Source organism: Chiloscyllium plagiosum, chromosome 21 (genome assembly GCF_004010195.1).
Source record: "Chiloscyllium plagiosum isolate BGI_BamShark_2017 chromosome 21, ASM401019v2, whole genome shotgun sequence".
Lineage (NCBI taxonomy): Eukaryota > Metazoa > Chordata > Chondrichthyes > Orectolobiformes > Hemiscylliidae > Chiloscyllium > Chiloscyllium plagiosum.
The window spans coordinates 43312598-43329774 of record NC_057730.1 but is presented as its reverse complement, the minus strand read 5'-3'; the positions used below and the strand labels follow the sequence as shown (position 1 = coordinate 43329774).

The 17177-nt window shown below is 40.1% G+C and overlaps 1 protein-coding gene across 2 annotated transcripts in view; it reads right to left on the bottom strand.

Annotated features, from left to right (window-relative positions):
- Positions 1-3058: 3058 nt before the first annotated feature.
- The window catches only part of ap5z1 (adaptor related protein complex 5 subunit zeta 1), a 71519-nt gene continuing 57400 nt past the window's right edge, over positions 3059-17177 (bottom strand). For both annotated transcript variants that reach the window (XM_043711907.1, XM_043711908.1), the window contains exons 14-17: positions 12114-12211; positions 8747-8879; positions 7096-7310; positions 3059-3860 (exon numbers count right to left, since the gene is read on the bottom strand). In XM_043711907.1, coding sequence (XP_043567842.1) covers positions 3587-3860; positions 7096-7310; positions 8747-8879; positions 12114-12211 — 720 coding nt within the window. In that variant the 3' untranslated portion in view covers positions 3059-3586. The remainder of the gene's footprint in view (positions 3861-7095; positions 7311-8746; positions 8880-12113; positions 12212-17177) is intronic.

The following is a 17177-nucleotide window of genomic DNA, read 5'->3' as shown; positions in this document are numbered from 1 at the left end:
CTACTTCCAAACTATCTTCAAGAACATTGAAAACTGATGCAACTGTTAACTTATTTCACTGCCATCTGTGGTATCTCGCCACAAAGACTTGCCTAATGTGAGTAATTACAGTAATTCGAAGGAAAGTTTGAAGTGATGAAATGAATCGTAAACTTGGAAGTTAGTGTGTTTGCGCTTAGATGCACCTGTAATTGGGATGCGAACTAACTGCTTCTTAAAAGATCATTAGCATTTTGGGCATGAATTGTTGGTGTAACTATAATATGTCCAAGGAACTGGTTGCTATGAATGAAACAGCAACAATGATCTCCACATCATTGGGTGAGCAGTCCTCAACCTGGATTAAAGTTCCAAGCTTCATGAATGGTATGACAACTCCAGCAGTACCTGACTGAAGCAAAGCTGTCTCAGCAAAGGTGCTCTTGTCTAATCCCGTTGTAGCAATAGTGCTATTGGGAGACCTGCTTAGCTAGGGCTTTTAAGGAGGTCTCTCCTATCCTGCCTTCTCAGAGAATTTCTCCCTGCTGCCACATCCATCTCTGCCCTTTAGATAAAGGGGACATTTTGCCATTGGTTGGAGTCAAACCTATCACAGAGGAAGATGGCTGGGGTTGATGGAGACCAATCATCCCAGACCCAGGAACATTGCAGATGTCCTCAGGATAATGTCCTGAACCCAACCATCTTGGGTTGTCTCATCAATGATAAGGTCAGAAGTGAGAAAGTTTGCTGATCTTTAAACAATGTTCCATACCATTCGCAACTCAGTCTGTGTCTGCATGCAGCTGCAATTGCTGATACTATATTCCATTGTTACTGGGTCCTTCACAGCTCTGGGGGTGAGCTTGCAAGTAGACACTAACATTCAAGGGCTGTTAAGGATGGGCAATAAATGCTATGCTCACCTGAGCAAAACACCAGATGCATTATTGAATGTATTTGGAGACATGAGTATCTTCGGCTGGGTTATAGTCTGCATGGCTTGTGATCATGTACCCTCAAGCCTCCTATGTGGATTCATTAGCTAACTGAACTAGTTTCTGCAGAGTGGCTGAAGACCATGTATAGGGGATAGAAAACAATACAATCAAAGTTAGAAAATTGCATGTTACAGTTATGCACATACTTATTTCACTGACTGGATAATAGTGTTAACAAGTGTATAATGAATGTACCACATGGCTATCTGATATTGCATTGTCTCTGGTTATCTCACTTACTGATGTTTTGTGCTTTAGAGCGAGTATTATGGCATGTATTGAGTTGATGGATGAAAGGCATTTGTTGAGAGTAACATTGCACAATAACAACTGCAAATGGTTATCAGACAAATGGGAATATGAGAAAATGTACAGATATCTGGTGTATAGAAGGAAAAGTGGTATACTAAGTGATTATAGGCCACAATGTCTTCCATACAAAATCCTCAGTGTGAGGTTATCAGATCACTAATTCTTGAGTTTGTGTTTTTGAAAATTTTTTTTAATGCGTGCAGTATGAACTATTTTGTGCAGCATATGTCTTTAATCAACAAATTCCAAATTAGCAGACCATGATACCAGCTCTTCAAGCTAACAACTGCAGTGATAGTTCTGTTTTGCTTTGCTTTATGGTTTATTTTTTTTTAAGCTTTATGGTTTATTATGAGATCCACTTTGTTACAGGAAGCAGTGTTTTCACTTTATGGATATTGACGGTCAAAGACTTTTTTAAAACCTCTAATTACCACCTCCTCAAAAGTTAAACAATGTAAACAGACATATTTTAAAAGTATTACATCCACATGATTGACGTTGATTGTAGATGGAACGTTAGCATCTATTCCATTCGTATTAAAGAGGTTTTAACCACCAGTACCACTTTAAACTTAAACCTCACATGAACTGCTCATGCATATTGCCAAAATAGCCTTATTTTACTTCAACAATGCAATATGGAATTCCTGAAGAGCTTGTGCCCAAAACGTCAATTCTTCTGCTCCTTTGATGCTGCCTGACCTGCTGCATTTTTCCAGCAACACATTTTTAAGCTCTGATCTCCAGCATCTGCAGTCCTCACTTTCTCCCAATTCAATATGGACAGTCAGGTGACAAATTAAATTTAAAAATCAAAATTTGTATTTTGAACATCACACTACATTCCACGTCTAAACGACACACACTGTAAGAGTAGTTTTCCGATGGTGATTCCATACTAAATTTCCTGAATTCCTGAACAAAACCTTGTTCTTGTGGGGCATTACAAAAGGAACTGCTTACCAACTCAGTTTTTATGCAAACAAGCCACATTATTAAAATGTGCTTTAAAGTCCAGTCATTATTTTATTATTTACTTTTATCTCCATTATATGTATTTTATGTTAATACAACTGTTCAAATAATATATTTTTAATGTAAGACTTATATAGAACTTTTCAGAATGTATTTCAAATATGTACTCAAATGGTATAAATTTCTATTTCTGAAGAATTCTATGCAAATAAACACTACTTTCATGGATTAACAACAGCCTTTCTTCTTTGGAACTGTTTTTTTAACCCTGCAGGGTTTAGCACATTCATGGAAATTTAATCAATTGTCCACATTTAACCCAATCGATCAGTATGGTATGAAATGTGATTTTTCTTTCCTCACTCATTGCTATGTCTTGTATTATTCCAATTCCTACAATAAACAAAAAACTGTATATGAATGTTGGAGAAACTGAGCAGGTCTGGCAGCAGAGTTAATGTTTCAGGTCCAGTAACCCTTCAATCAGAACTATTCTGAAGAAAGGAGTTATTTCAGCAATACTCAAATTGTATAGAACCAATGACTTCCATTCACCAAATATTCATCCCACAGGGATCTGTTCTTTGGCCTTTTTTTTTAGTTTTTAATAAATGACTTGGATGAAGAATTCAAAGAATGGGTTAGTAAGTTTGCCAATGTCACAAAGGTCAGTGGTGTTGTCGGTGTTGTAGACTGCAACAGCCCTCAACACTAAGACATTGACGATGCTGAGAAGTGGCAGATGGAGTTCAACCTGGATAAAATGTGAAGTAATTCATTTTGGAAGATAGAATTTGAATACTGAATACAGGGTTAAAGACATGATTCTTAGCAGTATGGAGGAACAGTGGGATCTTGGGGTCCACCTACATAGATTCCTTAAAGTTGTCATCAAGTTGATAGAGTTGTTAAGGGGGCATATGGTGTTTTGGCTTTCATTTACAGGGGAGATGTCAGAGGACAGTTCTTTACGCAGAGATTGGTAGATGTATGGAATGCACTGCCAGGGGTTAGTGGTAGAGTTAGAGAGATTAGGGACATTTAAGCAACTCTTGGATAGGCACATGCAGGTAGTAATTGGAGGGGTGTGTCGGTCAGGTTCATCTTAGATCAAGATAAATGCTCAGCCCAATATCATGGGCCAAAGGGTCTGTACTGTTTGATTTTATGTTAGTGGTCTAATTGTAATGAACTCAACATTGAACACCTATTAATCAGTTTGATTTTTGGCATAGCTTTTAGAAGACTTCATAAAAATGGAAGAACATTTATAAATATTTCTTAGAAAACACAAAATCATACACATTTCAGAGATTTTATGCAGAGAATCCTGGTGCTGGCTCTCTCTGCAGCACTTTGCTGATTGTCCTCAAGGTGAGTGGTAATGAAGCATTGGTATCCTTGTACCACCTTGGATTGACAATGTCCACAGAGGATCCCAATATAACCTGAGCTACATTTGGAACTTTTAACAGATTGTTGAGCTCAGTGGCACGGGTCAGGATTTCTTGAATATCCTCCTCACTGTACATGGAGGAAATCATAGCACTGCGTACAAAAGGCCGCATCTTAGACAGGAACATAGAGACCCTGAAGAGAAAAAAAGTATCCTTGAAATTAAAAATTTCTGAGTAATTTCAATTTAACAAACAGCTTACAAATAAATGATTTTACAAAAAGCAGTATTTTTTGATTAGGTTAGATTCCCTATAGTGTGGAAAGAGGCCCTTCAGCCCAACAAGTCCGTACCGACCCTCCGAACAGTAATGCACCTAACACTATGGGCAATTTAGTATGGCCAATTCACCTGACCTGCACATCTTTGGACTATGGGAGGAAACCCACACAGACACAGGGAGATTATGCAAACTCCACACAGACAGTCACCCAATGCTGGAATCGAACCTGGGTCCCTGGTGGTGTGAGGCAGCGGTGTTAACCACTGAGCCACCGTGCCACCCCAGTTTTCTTAACCATCTTTTAAAACTGGAATGTTACATATACACAGCTTAAAAAAACTTCAGTGTGAAATCACAGGGCAATTTTGTTTCTGAAAGGCTAAGTTGCAAGTAAAATAATTAATTTCACCCACATGGTGTACTTCAAGTTTTGACAGTATTGTTCAGTATGGACACTCAGGGGCTTCAAGTTAAAATTTTTCATTTTCAAAATACAAAAGACATGAATAGGTTTATGTTTTACAATAGAGGAAGACCCAGAATGCCATTAGATCCCTGCTAAGCTCATTTCCAAGGGCGATACCTTGAACGGAATCAATATGCCTGGTTTAATATTTAAAAAAAGTTTGGCTGCTTCTGTCAATCATCTAACTAATGCATTCCTCTGCCAATGAGAACCCTATTAGTGTACAATATAATTGCTTTTAAGCATTACTTTGTTATAAATTTTCCTCTCTAGAACAAACAACTACTTTCTTTTATCAAAAACAGAAACAAAATTCAGTGGGTCTGGCAGCAGCTATAGGAAAAAGACAGAGTTAATGTTTCAGATGCAGTGACTCTTGGTCAGAAAATTATTCATTAGTTCTGATGAAGAGTCACTGGACTTAATGTTAACTCTGCTTTATCTGCACACTTGCTGCCAGACGTGCTGAGTTTCACCAGCAATTTATGTTTCATATTTCCCACATCCACAGTTCTCTCTATTATTACTTCCTTTTTATTTACTCAGAGCGAGTTCAAGATTTGTGGCTCGGGTGCTGGTTGCAGTAGTTGTGGGTATGTTCGAGGAGAAAGTGAGGTCTGCAGATGCTGGAGATCAAAGTTGAAACTTTATTGCTGGAATAGCACAGCAGGTCAGGCAGCATCCAGGGAACAGGAGATTCGACGTTTCGGGCACAGGCCCTTCTTCAGGAATGAGCAGAGAGTGTTCAGCAGGAGAAGATAAAAGGTAGGGAGGATGTTCCACATACCCTACGAAGAGGCAGGCATAGCTGGGGCCCCTGCGGGTGCCCATGGCTACTCCTTTTGTTTGGAGAAAGTGGGAGGATTGGGAAGAAAAGTTGTTCAGGGTGAGGACCAGTTCGGTCAGTCGAAGGAGGGTGTCGGTGGAAGGGTACTGGGTGGTACGGCGGGAAAGGAAGAAGCGGAGTGCTTTGAGTCCTTTGTGATGGGGGATGGAGGTGTACAGGGACTGGATGTCCATGGTGAAGATGAGGCGTTGGGGACCGGGGAAGCGGGAATCCTGGAGGAGGTGGAGGGCGTGGGTGGTGTCACGAACGTAGGTGGGGAGTTCTTGGACTAATGGGGACAGGACCGTGTCGAGGTATGCGGAGATGAGTTCGGTTGGGCAGGAGCAGGCTGAGACGATGGGTCGTCCGGGGCAGTCAGGTTTGTGGATTTTGGGCAGGAGGTAGAAGCGGGCGGTGCGGGGTTGTGGGACTATGAGGTTGGAGGCGGTGGATGGGAGGTCCCCTGAGGTGATGAGGTTATGGATGGTCTGGGAGATGATGGTTTGGTGGTGGGGGGTGGGGTCATGGTCAAGGGGATGGTAGGAGGAGGTATCTGCGAGCTGGCGTTTGGCCTCAGCGGTGTAAAGGTCAGTGCGCCAAACTACTACTGCGCCTCCCTTGTCAGCTGGTTTGATGGTGAGGTTGGGGTTGGAACGGAGGGAGTGGAGGGCTGCGCGTTCCGAGGGTTGAGAGGGTGAGAGGTGGGTATGTTCACCGAGCTGGGAAGTTGATGTGCAGATGTTTCATTCCCTATCTAGGTGACATCTTCAGTGCTTTGGAGCCTCCAGTGAAGTGTTGTTGAACTGTCTCTTCTGAAATTTATTTGGTTCCGTTCCTGCGTTCCAGTTGTTTGTTGCAGTGGTCAATATATCGGACTGGGACAACATTACAATCATAGGACAAGCTAAACAGAGGACAGCCAGAGAATTTCTAGAGGCATGGCACTCATCCATGGGCTCCATCAATAAACTCATTGACCTAGACCCAATATACTGACAACTGCAACAAACAACCAGAACCAGTTGCAGCAGGAGCAGAACAAATAAATTCCAAAAGACACAGCACAACAGCGCTTCACAGGAGGCTCCAAAGCCCTAAAGATGTCACTTAGACAGGGGACAAAATGTCTACAAAACGACTTCCCACAACTGCAGTAACCAGTGTGTGCATTAAGTCTATCCAATAGCTGTAATAGGAATACGGCCTCAAAAGGGTACAAGCTTCATTTTCATGATTATTAATCCCTGATCTCAACTAAAATCAGGGAAAACTAAAATCAAATCCAGACATCTGCAGGACAAAAAGAAGGGGAGATGACGACTGGGAAAACTAGAATCAGAAGTAGATGCTGTTCGGCTGCTCTCTCTGATGGGCTGAGATAAAGTGATCGCAGATGGAAAAACTATTGCACTAATTTAACTTCTACCTTCATCATTTCTTCAGTGTTGTGCTGACCCTTATCTACACTCGATCAGAATTCTACGCACAGAGCACAGAAGAATTTCCAATTAGTCTCAGTGCTCTGCTCTTCCTCCACAGCCCATACATTATATTCCTCATTCAAGTACTTTTGAGATTCCATCTCTACTGAATCTGCTTCTACCACTCTCAGGCAATACACTGCAGATCATAACATCCCAAAACATTAAAAGAAAATGACCTCATCACTCCTGTATTTCTTCTGCCAATTGTTTTAAACATCTGTGCCTGCTGGTTACTGATCTCCCCCCCTCCTCATTTATGCTATTACAGCAATTTAAAAAAAAATAGTTGTACTGTACCCGTGACTGAATTCTCAGTAATTGTAAAATGACCCTATCCCTCTAGACTATAATACTGAAATAGACAGAATACCTTGGAATCAGGTCCTGGCTCCGAGATGCTAATTTTGCCAGGGTGGTCATGAGAATAGTGATAACCCGCGGCGAGTACTTGGGGACATGGGCAGAGGCTCGCAGCTGTGTGATCTCAAAAAGTAATGCTTCGAGAGTTTCAAAGAACTTGGTAATTTGTTCCACTGTGCAGCATCTGTCATACGAAAAGGACATGTACTCACCGATGGCCCAAACCTGAAAGTACAAAATCTCAGTTTACATCTTGGCATCATAGCAGCAGCTCTTCACCGACCACCAACTATGAGCCGAACTATTAACTGTTTCTCTGTCCAAAGATGCTGTTTTACCTATTGGGTATTTCCAGCATTGTCAGCTTTACATTAGCCCATTCTTGTACTGACAGGAAATTTCATGGGAGCTCCTTTAATCATTCTCCATCATACTTAAAGAGATTGTTCACTAATTACTGTTCATATTTTCTGTGGATAGAATATGTGGTGCACCTCACCAGAAAGGGAAGTTTGTGCATTTGCACACAACATTTTCTATCTGGGGCAGGAATTTCCTAACAATAACCATATGCTTATTTTATATTACTTTGTTTATATAAACTCATTGTTGCCTCTGTAAACAAAGGACTGTGCTGCAGGGTATGGGTAACTTCAGTGACTGACAATGTCCTTCAGGATTTCTTAATATTGTGAAAGGCACGACATAAGTTATTTTTCCTTTCTTTTAATTAAGTTCCAACAAGATTTGAATGTGGAGTTGGCACAAAGACATACAGTATCCAGTTTCTAGAATGGGAACAATTCCATGATAACATGCAAAAACGCCAAAGTGGAAAACGTCATCCGTCCCTCCAGAACCTCACTCCTACCCATCTCAATAGTTCAGCTCAGTATCTCAGCTACACTTTATAAAATGTTTATCCTCTCATAGGCAGTAGGTGACACAGGCAAAGCCAGAATCTAATTACCCTCAAATAAAATGTGGTGAGCTGCCTTCTTGAACCACTTTAGTCCATCTGGTTTGATTTTTTGCTAACAGTTTCATACAACTGAAATGGTTTGCTCAGCCATTTCAAAGTGTAGTTAAGAATTAACCACATTGGGAAGGAAGTCTGTCCATAACTGGTCTTGTTCTCGACCCACAGCAAAGGATATTAAAAGTATACCAGCTGGATTTTTCCAGTAACTGAAAATAGTTTAACAGGCAGCCATATTAACTTTATATTCTATATTTATTAATTAAATTTATTCATTGAATTTAAATTCCACCAGCTGCCTTAATAGGAATTGAACCCAGGTCCCCTGAACATTAGTGGTATTATCATTAGACTAGTAATCCAGAAAACCCACATTAGCCAATGAATACCCTTTACATGTTCAGATCGTTATTAATTTCTGGACAGCAATAAAGAATGGTAATCATAGTAAATTTCCTGCTCCACGGTTCAGTAGCTCAGAGCCATTTGTAGCAACAATTTTGAGATAAGCTAACTCAGCACAGAATAGGATCAAAACATGGGACCTTCCTGGTCAGTACAGTTCAAATACCCACACTGAGCCATCAGCAGTAGCAACCAAAAAACATTGCCTGTCTTAACAGGATTCATTCCTACAGTAAAGCTGAATCACTAAGCCAGATTATAATGTAGAATTCCTTACCACATGAGTGAAGAAAGTCTCCTTATTGATAATGTTGCTGACTGTTGCACAAAATTCCAGCAGCTCTTTGGATTGTTCAACTATTAGAGGTGGGTATAGTTTACATAACACCAACAGCTGGGAACTGAATACACTGTGGAATTGAAGAAAGAAATCAGCAACACGCAAGGTGCACCCGTACATTTAGTAATTAATCAGAATGCTCATGAAACGTTATCCAAAATGAATTCAGGCATGCAACTGAAAAAGGCTGAAACTTGGCAACAATTTCTGCTTGGATTCACTGCTACGGCACACCTTGTGCAGGTTTACTAATGTGGCACTGGGACGTTCAGTAAATGGGTGCTGACAATGAAACTAAACCAGCCATCACCACAGCTCAGTGATTCAGTGAACATGCCTCATCATTTCACTTTCTATGTCGCATTTGTAATATGTCAGTTTTTGATCCATTATCAAATTAGGTGCAGTTATCACAACTGACAATCTCTATCAGCTGTACACAGCACAGTATTTGGGGATGGAAATTTTAAGTCTGAAATATTATTTCATGCCCTCTCCATTACTATCGGCTACGATATGTTGCTGTTGTAGAACCACCACTGCCCAGTAATTTAGTGGCAAAATAAACCACAGATTAAATAGAGCTGAAGGTATCAAGCCCGCTGTCCAGTCAGTTAATATCAATGTGATTTTTGTGTGACTAAAATGAGGATGGAAAACCAACTACCAGGCTTTCTGCTCCTGATCATTAGCTAGTGAGCTGGACCCACATAAAGAATGAAAATTGAGTGGGAAGTGACCAGGAAGATTTTTTAAAAAAGCAAATCAACAAAGTTTGACCACAATTTTAAACAGGAAATAATGTTTAGTGTTTGAAATATTATACTTTCCTCCAGGTTTATGTGCTACAGGCTTGCAGAGACTTTACAAATTGTTTACAGCACAGAAACAAACAATTCAGCCAAACGGTCCATGGTTAAAATACCTCGCTATGTCTCCCTTTTTTTAAGCATTGACAAAGGGTCAGTTAGACTTGAAACGTCAGCTCTTTTCTCTCCTTACAGATGCTGCCAGACCTACTGAGATTTTCCAGCATTTTCTCTTTTGGAAACAGTCCATGCTGATGGTCAAGCTCCATAGGAGCTCCCTAACAATACTGCTTATTGAGCCTCATCAGCATAGTGCTCTATTCCTCTCTGCTTCCAAACTGCAGCTATGCTAGTCACCTTAACTAATCCAATTGGTAACACATCCCACACTCTAGCACTCTGGATGAAGAGCTTTTTTCTGAATTGCCTGTTCATTAGTGACAATCAATATTTACGGTCTCTTGTTTTTAGTCTTCCCAACAACTGCAAACATCTTTACATCCACATTATAAAACCATCTTATAATCTCTCATGTCTTTTCCAAGTCACCCCTGCTCAGTCTTCACTTGTTGAGAGAAAAGAACATCAGCCTGTTTAATATTTCTGAGTATTTAACCTCTTGGCTCTGCTATTTTGTAAACAATTTTTAAAATACATTTTCTAGGCCCTCAATATACTTTTTAAATGTACAGAGAGCACACCAAGTATGGTCTAACTAAGGTCCTATAAGCGAGTGACATAATTTCTCCCCTTTTCAATTTTGGTGAGAAGCAAGAGCTCAGTGCCTTAGTCAAAATGACAAGTGGTGTTTTACAAGCAACCCGCCTCCTCACTCTGCAGACCTGTGGCTTCCTCTGCTGTGTTTCCAGTAGCAGTAGGCACAGCACCAGTTACCCCCATACACAACAAAAATCCAAATGTTCATGCACGTTTCTCCCAAGTTGGGTATATGCAGTCGGGGAATTCTGGTTATTTTAAAATGAATCCCTATCACCTCTTTACTTCCTCTTTCACAATTATTTATGCCTTTGCTCATTTACCAATTCTACAGGTTTTTCTTTGGATTTTACCATTGATTGCTCGGGCAAAGTGTGCAATGGACTGTGAAACTTTGCAGAGCGACATAGATACTTTAAATGAGTGGGCAAAGGTCTGGCAGATGGAGTACAATATTAATAAATGTGGAGTCATCCATTTTGACAGGAACAACAGTAAAAAGGACTACTATTTGAATGGTAAAAAAATTACAGCATGCTGCTGCGCAGAGACCAAAACTTGGTCTGCAGATTCAACACATAATTAGGAAGACAAATGGAATTTTGTCCTTCATTGCTAAAGGGATTGAGTTTAAAAACAGGGAGGTTATGTTGCAGCTGTACAGGGTGCTGGTGAGGCCACACCTGCAGTACTACGTGCAGCTTTAGTCTCCTTATTTGAGAAAGGCACTAAAGGGGGTACACACAGGAGGTTCACTAGGTTGACTCTGGAGTTGAGGGGTTTGGCGTACGAGGGGAGACCGAGTAGACCGGGATTATGTTCATTGGAATTTAGAAGAATGGTGGGGGGAAATCTTGTACAAACATATAAAATTATGAAGGGAGTAGATAAGATAGAAGTAGAGAGGGTGTTTCCACTGGCAGGTGAAGCTAGGACAGGGCAGCACATCACATCCTCAAAACTAGAGGGAGCAGATTTAGGACTGAAATGAGAAGGAACTTCTTCAACCAGAGGGTTGTGAATTTATGGAACTTCCTGCCCAATTAAGTGATTGAGGCTTCATCAGTAAATGCTTTTAAAGCTAAGATAAATACTTTTTCAAACAGTAAAGGAATTAAGGGTTATGGAGAAAGAGAGTGGGTAAGTGGAGCTGAGGCCACGAAAAGATCAGCTATGATCGTACTGAATGGCGGAGCAGGCTCGAAGGGCCAGGCAACCTACTCCTGCTTCTAGTTCTTATGTTCTTGTTCTTATGTACTCCTGTGTTAACTGTAGCCCTCCATACTGCTGTTGTCTGCTAATTTTGTAACTGTACTCTGATACCTGCAACCCCAGCATCACTCCTTGTGGAGCAACTCTCCCCCCATCTGTTTGATTAACTAGTTCCAATCCTGGCTCTGTTTTCTGTTTTGTAGCCAACTTAAAATCATTTTACTACATGTCTCTGATCATACATATTCATAGCTGAACCATGGGCTTAAAATGCAGCACCCTTCGTGAAAATCCTTTCACCTCTTCAAAGTGTTTAAAATGGTTCATCAAGTAAGACCTGTCCTTTGGACACCATGTTGACTATTCCTGATTGTATTTTGAGATTCTGTATATTTTGATTATACCTTTATATTCAACTGTTGATGAGTTTCAGTTTTATACTTTGTAACATTTTCTTTTGGCACGATGATTCACTCAGAGCACAATCTGATGGACAGTGTTATTCCAACAAGTATTCAACCCTAAAAGTAGTAAACAGGCATTTGCCAAATGTTATTTTTACTTACCGTTGAACTTCAGTTTTGAAGTCAGGGATGTCATATAGGAGACTGCTACGTTCCAGGATAACCAGAACCAGCTGATTGATCAGTGGACCATCTGCAAACTGAAGCCAAAAGGGAAAGTGTGGATGATTCCAAAACCAGTCATATGGCACACAAAGAACAGAGTACACAGGCAAAGTTCTAGTGAAAATACAACTGGAATTTGGCTTAAACTACAATGCACTTTAAATAATCATCTCCTGTAACACAATTAACCAGTGATTCACGAACTACCTGGTAAAAATTCAGCATGATGTTATTAATATCATTTGATAGACAATTTAAATTGATTCCTCAAAAGACAAAAATATGCTCGTGAAGATAATATTTTGGTGTTTCTTTTTTGAGACCAGAAGCAACCCAATAGGTATTAAATGAGTGACATGACGACAGGAGGATGACCAAACTATCTTTGATACCTTGTGATAAAAGTAATTGCCCTTCAGATTATGCCAAGGCTGTCAGGCAGGGATGAGGGTCTTAAAGATAAGCAAGGTAATAAGGGCTCATGCCCGAAACATCGATTCTCCTGCTCCTTGGATGCTGCCTGAACCGCTGCGCTTTTCCAGCAACACATTTTCAGCAATACAAATATTGAGACCAGTGACAGCCTTAGTATAAAACAAATAGAAGAGGGTGTAATGCTTCGGATTATAATGTTAACTTTTTTTTTAATAGATATTTTTATTAGAAATTTAACATTTTTACAAGTTTACAAAAATAAACAAAACTCTCAAGTACAAACATTGATATACAATTAAATCTTAAATATATAATAACCAAAATTTAACAAAAGAAAAATACCAAGAAAGAAAAAAAACAAAACTCAACTAACTACTAATCTAACCTACAACTAACCAGAGTGTATATTTAAGTCTCTTACATTATTCAAATAAGAGAGCGAGAAAAAACAAACAAAAAAACAATGGATAACATAGAAATTGGATAGTGAGATACATGCTCGGAATGTGTTAACATCAAATGTAACAAAACCCGTATTCGTGCGGGATTCCTCTCCGAAGGGGCCCCGGACCAGCCAGGTTCGTAATGTCAATTAAATAAAAGCCCTTGTTAGGATAGCCGAAATATCTGTATTCATATAATTCAAGAAGGGCTGCCATATTTTATAAAATAATTCGGTCTTTCGGTGCACCATATTTGTAAGGAAGTCAAGGGGAATACATTCCATAATTAATCTGTGCCAATTTGAAAGTCCAGGGGGGCCCTCAGCCACCCAGTTTACCAAAATATTTTTCCTTGCACAGTAAGAGAGAATAGAAAATAGTCTCTGCCCGTACATGTCCAGGGAGGGAAAGTTCGAAAAGCCCAAAAGGAGAGATACAGGGTCCACTTTAATTTCAGTTCCTAAAATTTCTGTCAGGGTACTTGCTACTTTAGTCTAGTATCTACGGATCTTATGACAGGTCCATAGGCAATGTACAAGAGTGCCCACCTCTATTTTACATTTGGGACACATTGGGGATGCCCCTGCCTTATATTTTGCCAATCGATCCGGTGCTATATGGCCCTATGAAGTATCTTCAGCTGGATAGCCTGAGTTCTGTTACAGATGGTGATTCTTCTGGCTTTTTCCCAAATGTCATTCCACGTTTCTATAGAGATTTCTAGTCCCAATTCCTGATCCCATGTTTTAAGCAGATTGTCCATATCTCCTGATACTTCATGATGTAGTAAATGATAAATAGTACTAATGGAGGATTGGTAGTAGTACTCTACATTCTCTGATTTATAAAGAACATCTAATAACGTAGTCTTCTTCTGTATGTAATCTCAAATTTGGAAGTATCGATAGAGGTCTCCATTAGGTAATCCGAATTTCCGACGCAGCTGTTCAAAAGACATCAAGACCCATCTTTAAATAGGTCCCCTAGACATGAGATACCCCTGGATCTCCAGAGTTTAAAAGTGGTGTCTGTAAACCCCGGTTGGAATCCCCATGCTCCCACTATCGGTGCATGGGGGATGTTTTATGTGAGTTGCCCTCATTTTGCCGCATTATATTCCAAGCTTTAATTGTGTTTAGTATTATAGGGTTTTTACAGTGATCCGTAATGATTTTCCTCTTGTCTGAAAATAAAAGGTTAATAAGTGGGTATTTTACTTGAGAAGCCTCGATGTCCAGCCAGATTGATTGTGGATCAGACAAGACCCAATCGGCTATGTAAATTAATAAGGAACTTAACTGATAGTTCCTAACATCTGGGAAGTCCAATCCTCCCCTTGCCTGTGGAAGCTGTAGCTTCTTCAGCTTAATGAGGGGCCGTCTATGATTCCAGATAAAGGAACCCAGCCAGCCATATAATTTACGTAGTGCCAGCCTCGGCAGCATCACTGGAAGCATTCTCATAGGGTATAGGAGACGGGGCAGGACATTCATTTTAATTAGTGCTATTCTACCCAGCCAGGAAATCGGAAGGTCTCCCCATCGCTGGAGGTCCTGCCTTATCCTCTCCAATAAATGCACAAAGTTAGCCTTGTATAACTGACCAAATACTGGGGTAATAAAAATGCCTAAATATAAGAAACCCTCCAGGGACCAACGAAAGGGAAAAAGGGATCCGTCCACTAAGTGGGGTATCATAGCAAGGCCACCCATTGGCATAGCCTCCGATTTTGAAAAATTAATTTTATAGCCTGAGAACCCGCTAAATGTATTAATAACTTGAATTAAGTGAGGTACAGACATCAGAGGGTTACTGAGGAATAGAAAAACATCATCTGCATACAGGGTAATTTTATGTTTACCTGTACCAATCCTCGGGACCATTATATTAGGATCAGCTCGTATAGCTTCTGCTAGTGGTTCAATTATTAGCGTAAATAACAATGGCGAGAGAGGACATCCCTGATGGCAGCCCCTACCCACACTGAAGTTATCCGAACCTAATCCATTGATAACCACAACTGCTTTGGGATCACTATACAATGTTGAGACCCATTTGGTAAACACCTTTCCAACGCCAAACCTTTCCAATGTGTAAAACAAATATGACCATTCAACCCTATCGAATGCCTTTTCCGCGTCTAAAGAAACCACTACTCCTGGTATCTTTCCCCGATTGCAGGCTTGAATCATATTCAAAACCCTTATTGGATGATCTACGGCCCTTACTAAACCCCATCTGATCTTCCTTTATAATATGTGGCAATACCCTTTCTAGTCTCAATGCTAACGTTTTAGAAAGGATTTTAAAATCTACATTTAGCAAGGATATTGGTCTGTATGATGTACAATCTTCTGGATCCTTTCCTTTTTTCAGGATAAGAGAGATATTTGCCTCATTCAGCGAAGGCGGGAGACAGCCCTGACTATATGCATAGTTATACATGTCCATAAGTGGACCAGCCAATATTCCTGTAAATTCTTTATAGAATTCAGTTTGAAAACCATCTGGGCCCGGTGCCTTACCACTCTGATGTTGCCTGATTGCATCAAGTATTTCTTGGACTGTTAGGGGAGCACTTAAGACCTGTTCCGGAGTTAGGTCCGGAAAGGTCAAATTTTTAAAAAATGATTGCATCCTCCTAGTCCTGTCTTCACAATTCTGCGATTTATATAAATCAGAATAAAATTTTCTAAAGATTGCATTAATCCTTTTATGATCATGAGTCAAAATACTCGTACTTTCCTTGATAGACGTGATAGTTTGAGGGGCCTTTTTTTCCTTTGCAAGAAATGCTAAGTATCTACCCGGTGTGCCGCCAAATTCATATAACCTTTGTTTTGCAAATAATATTTCCCTCTTAGCGGTTTGGGTAAGCGTAGTATTTAGAGCTGTCCTAAGGGCCGTAATCCTTTGCAATTTGATGATAGAAGGTCTATCAGCATATGCTGTTTCAGCTGTTTTTAAGTGAGCTTCAAGCAGACGCTGTTGTTCTCCCTTTAATTTTTTCTGGGTCGCTGAGTAGGTGATGATCAAACCTCGCGCATAAGCTTTCATGGTCTCCCACATCATTGATGGGTCGCTAGCCGTACCTAAATTAATTTCTAAAAAAGTTTTAAATTCTTGAGAGAAGTACTTTACAAATTTACTATCTTTCAATAGGAAGGGGTCCATACGCCAATGCCAAGGGGATGTCCCGTTGTTCCTCCCTTGATTTCCATATATATACAGCAGCGTGGTCGGAAATTGCTATACTGCCTATTTTACAGGATGATATGGAATTTAAAAAAAAAATCGAGGCGGCAAAAAACATATCAATTCTGGTATGACATTTATGTGGATTGGAGTAAAAAGTAAAATCTCTGCCCTGTGGATGAAGACATCTCCATACATCTACTAATCCTAATTCTTTGTTCAGATCCACCAATTGTCTAGATCTGGGAGATACTCCTGCAGTACTCTTGGGAATCCTATCTATTTCCGGATCCATAATACAATTATAGGGGGAGACTTTAATTGTATGACGGGCACCGAGAGCCATCAATTTTGAGAGGCTTCCGTTATAAATTTAAAAGGATGTGCCGGGGGGCAGTACAAATTTAAGATCCCATATTCCTCTCCATTGAAAAGCGCTTTAATCAGAATATATCGTCCAGATTCATCTTTTATCTGATTTAGGATTTTGAAAGGGAAATTCTTCTGAACAATAATAACAACTCCCCTACTTTTTGAGCTAAAAGAAGAAAAAAAGGCCTGATCAAATCCACCCTGTCGTAATTTCAAGTGTTCTTTATCCAACAGGTGTGTCTCCTGTAGGAGAGCTATATCAACTCTCTCTTTCTTGAGATTTGATAATATTTTCTTTCTTTTGACTGGTGAATTACTCCCCTTGACATTCCAGGTGCACCACTTAACCGACTGATTAACCATAATCGCCCGGGCAAATCAGAGACCCCTCGGGAGGGGAAACTGTATCCAGAACATCCCGAGCATAGAGCATATAAAATTCACAAAAATAAAGGCTCTCTAATACGCTCTCAACAGTATAATAAAAAACTATTTCTAAATAATAAAAAACAACGTATTTAAATGGAGATTTTCCCCCTTGTTCCCAGGGGGTGTC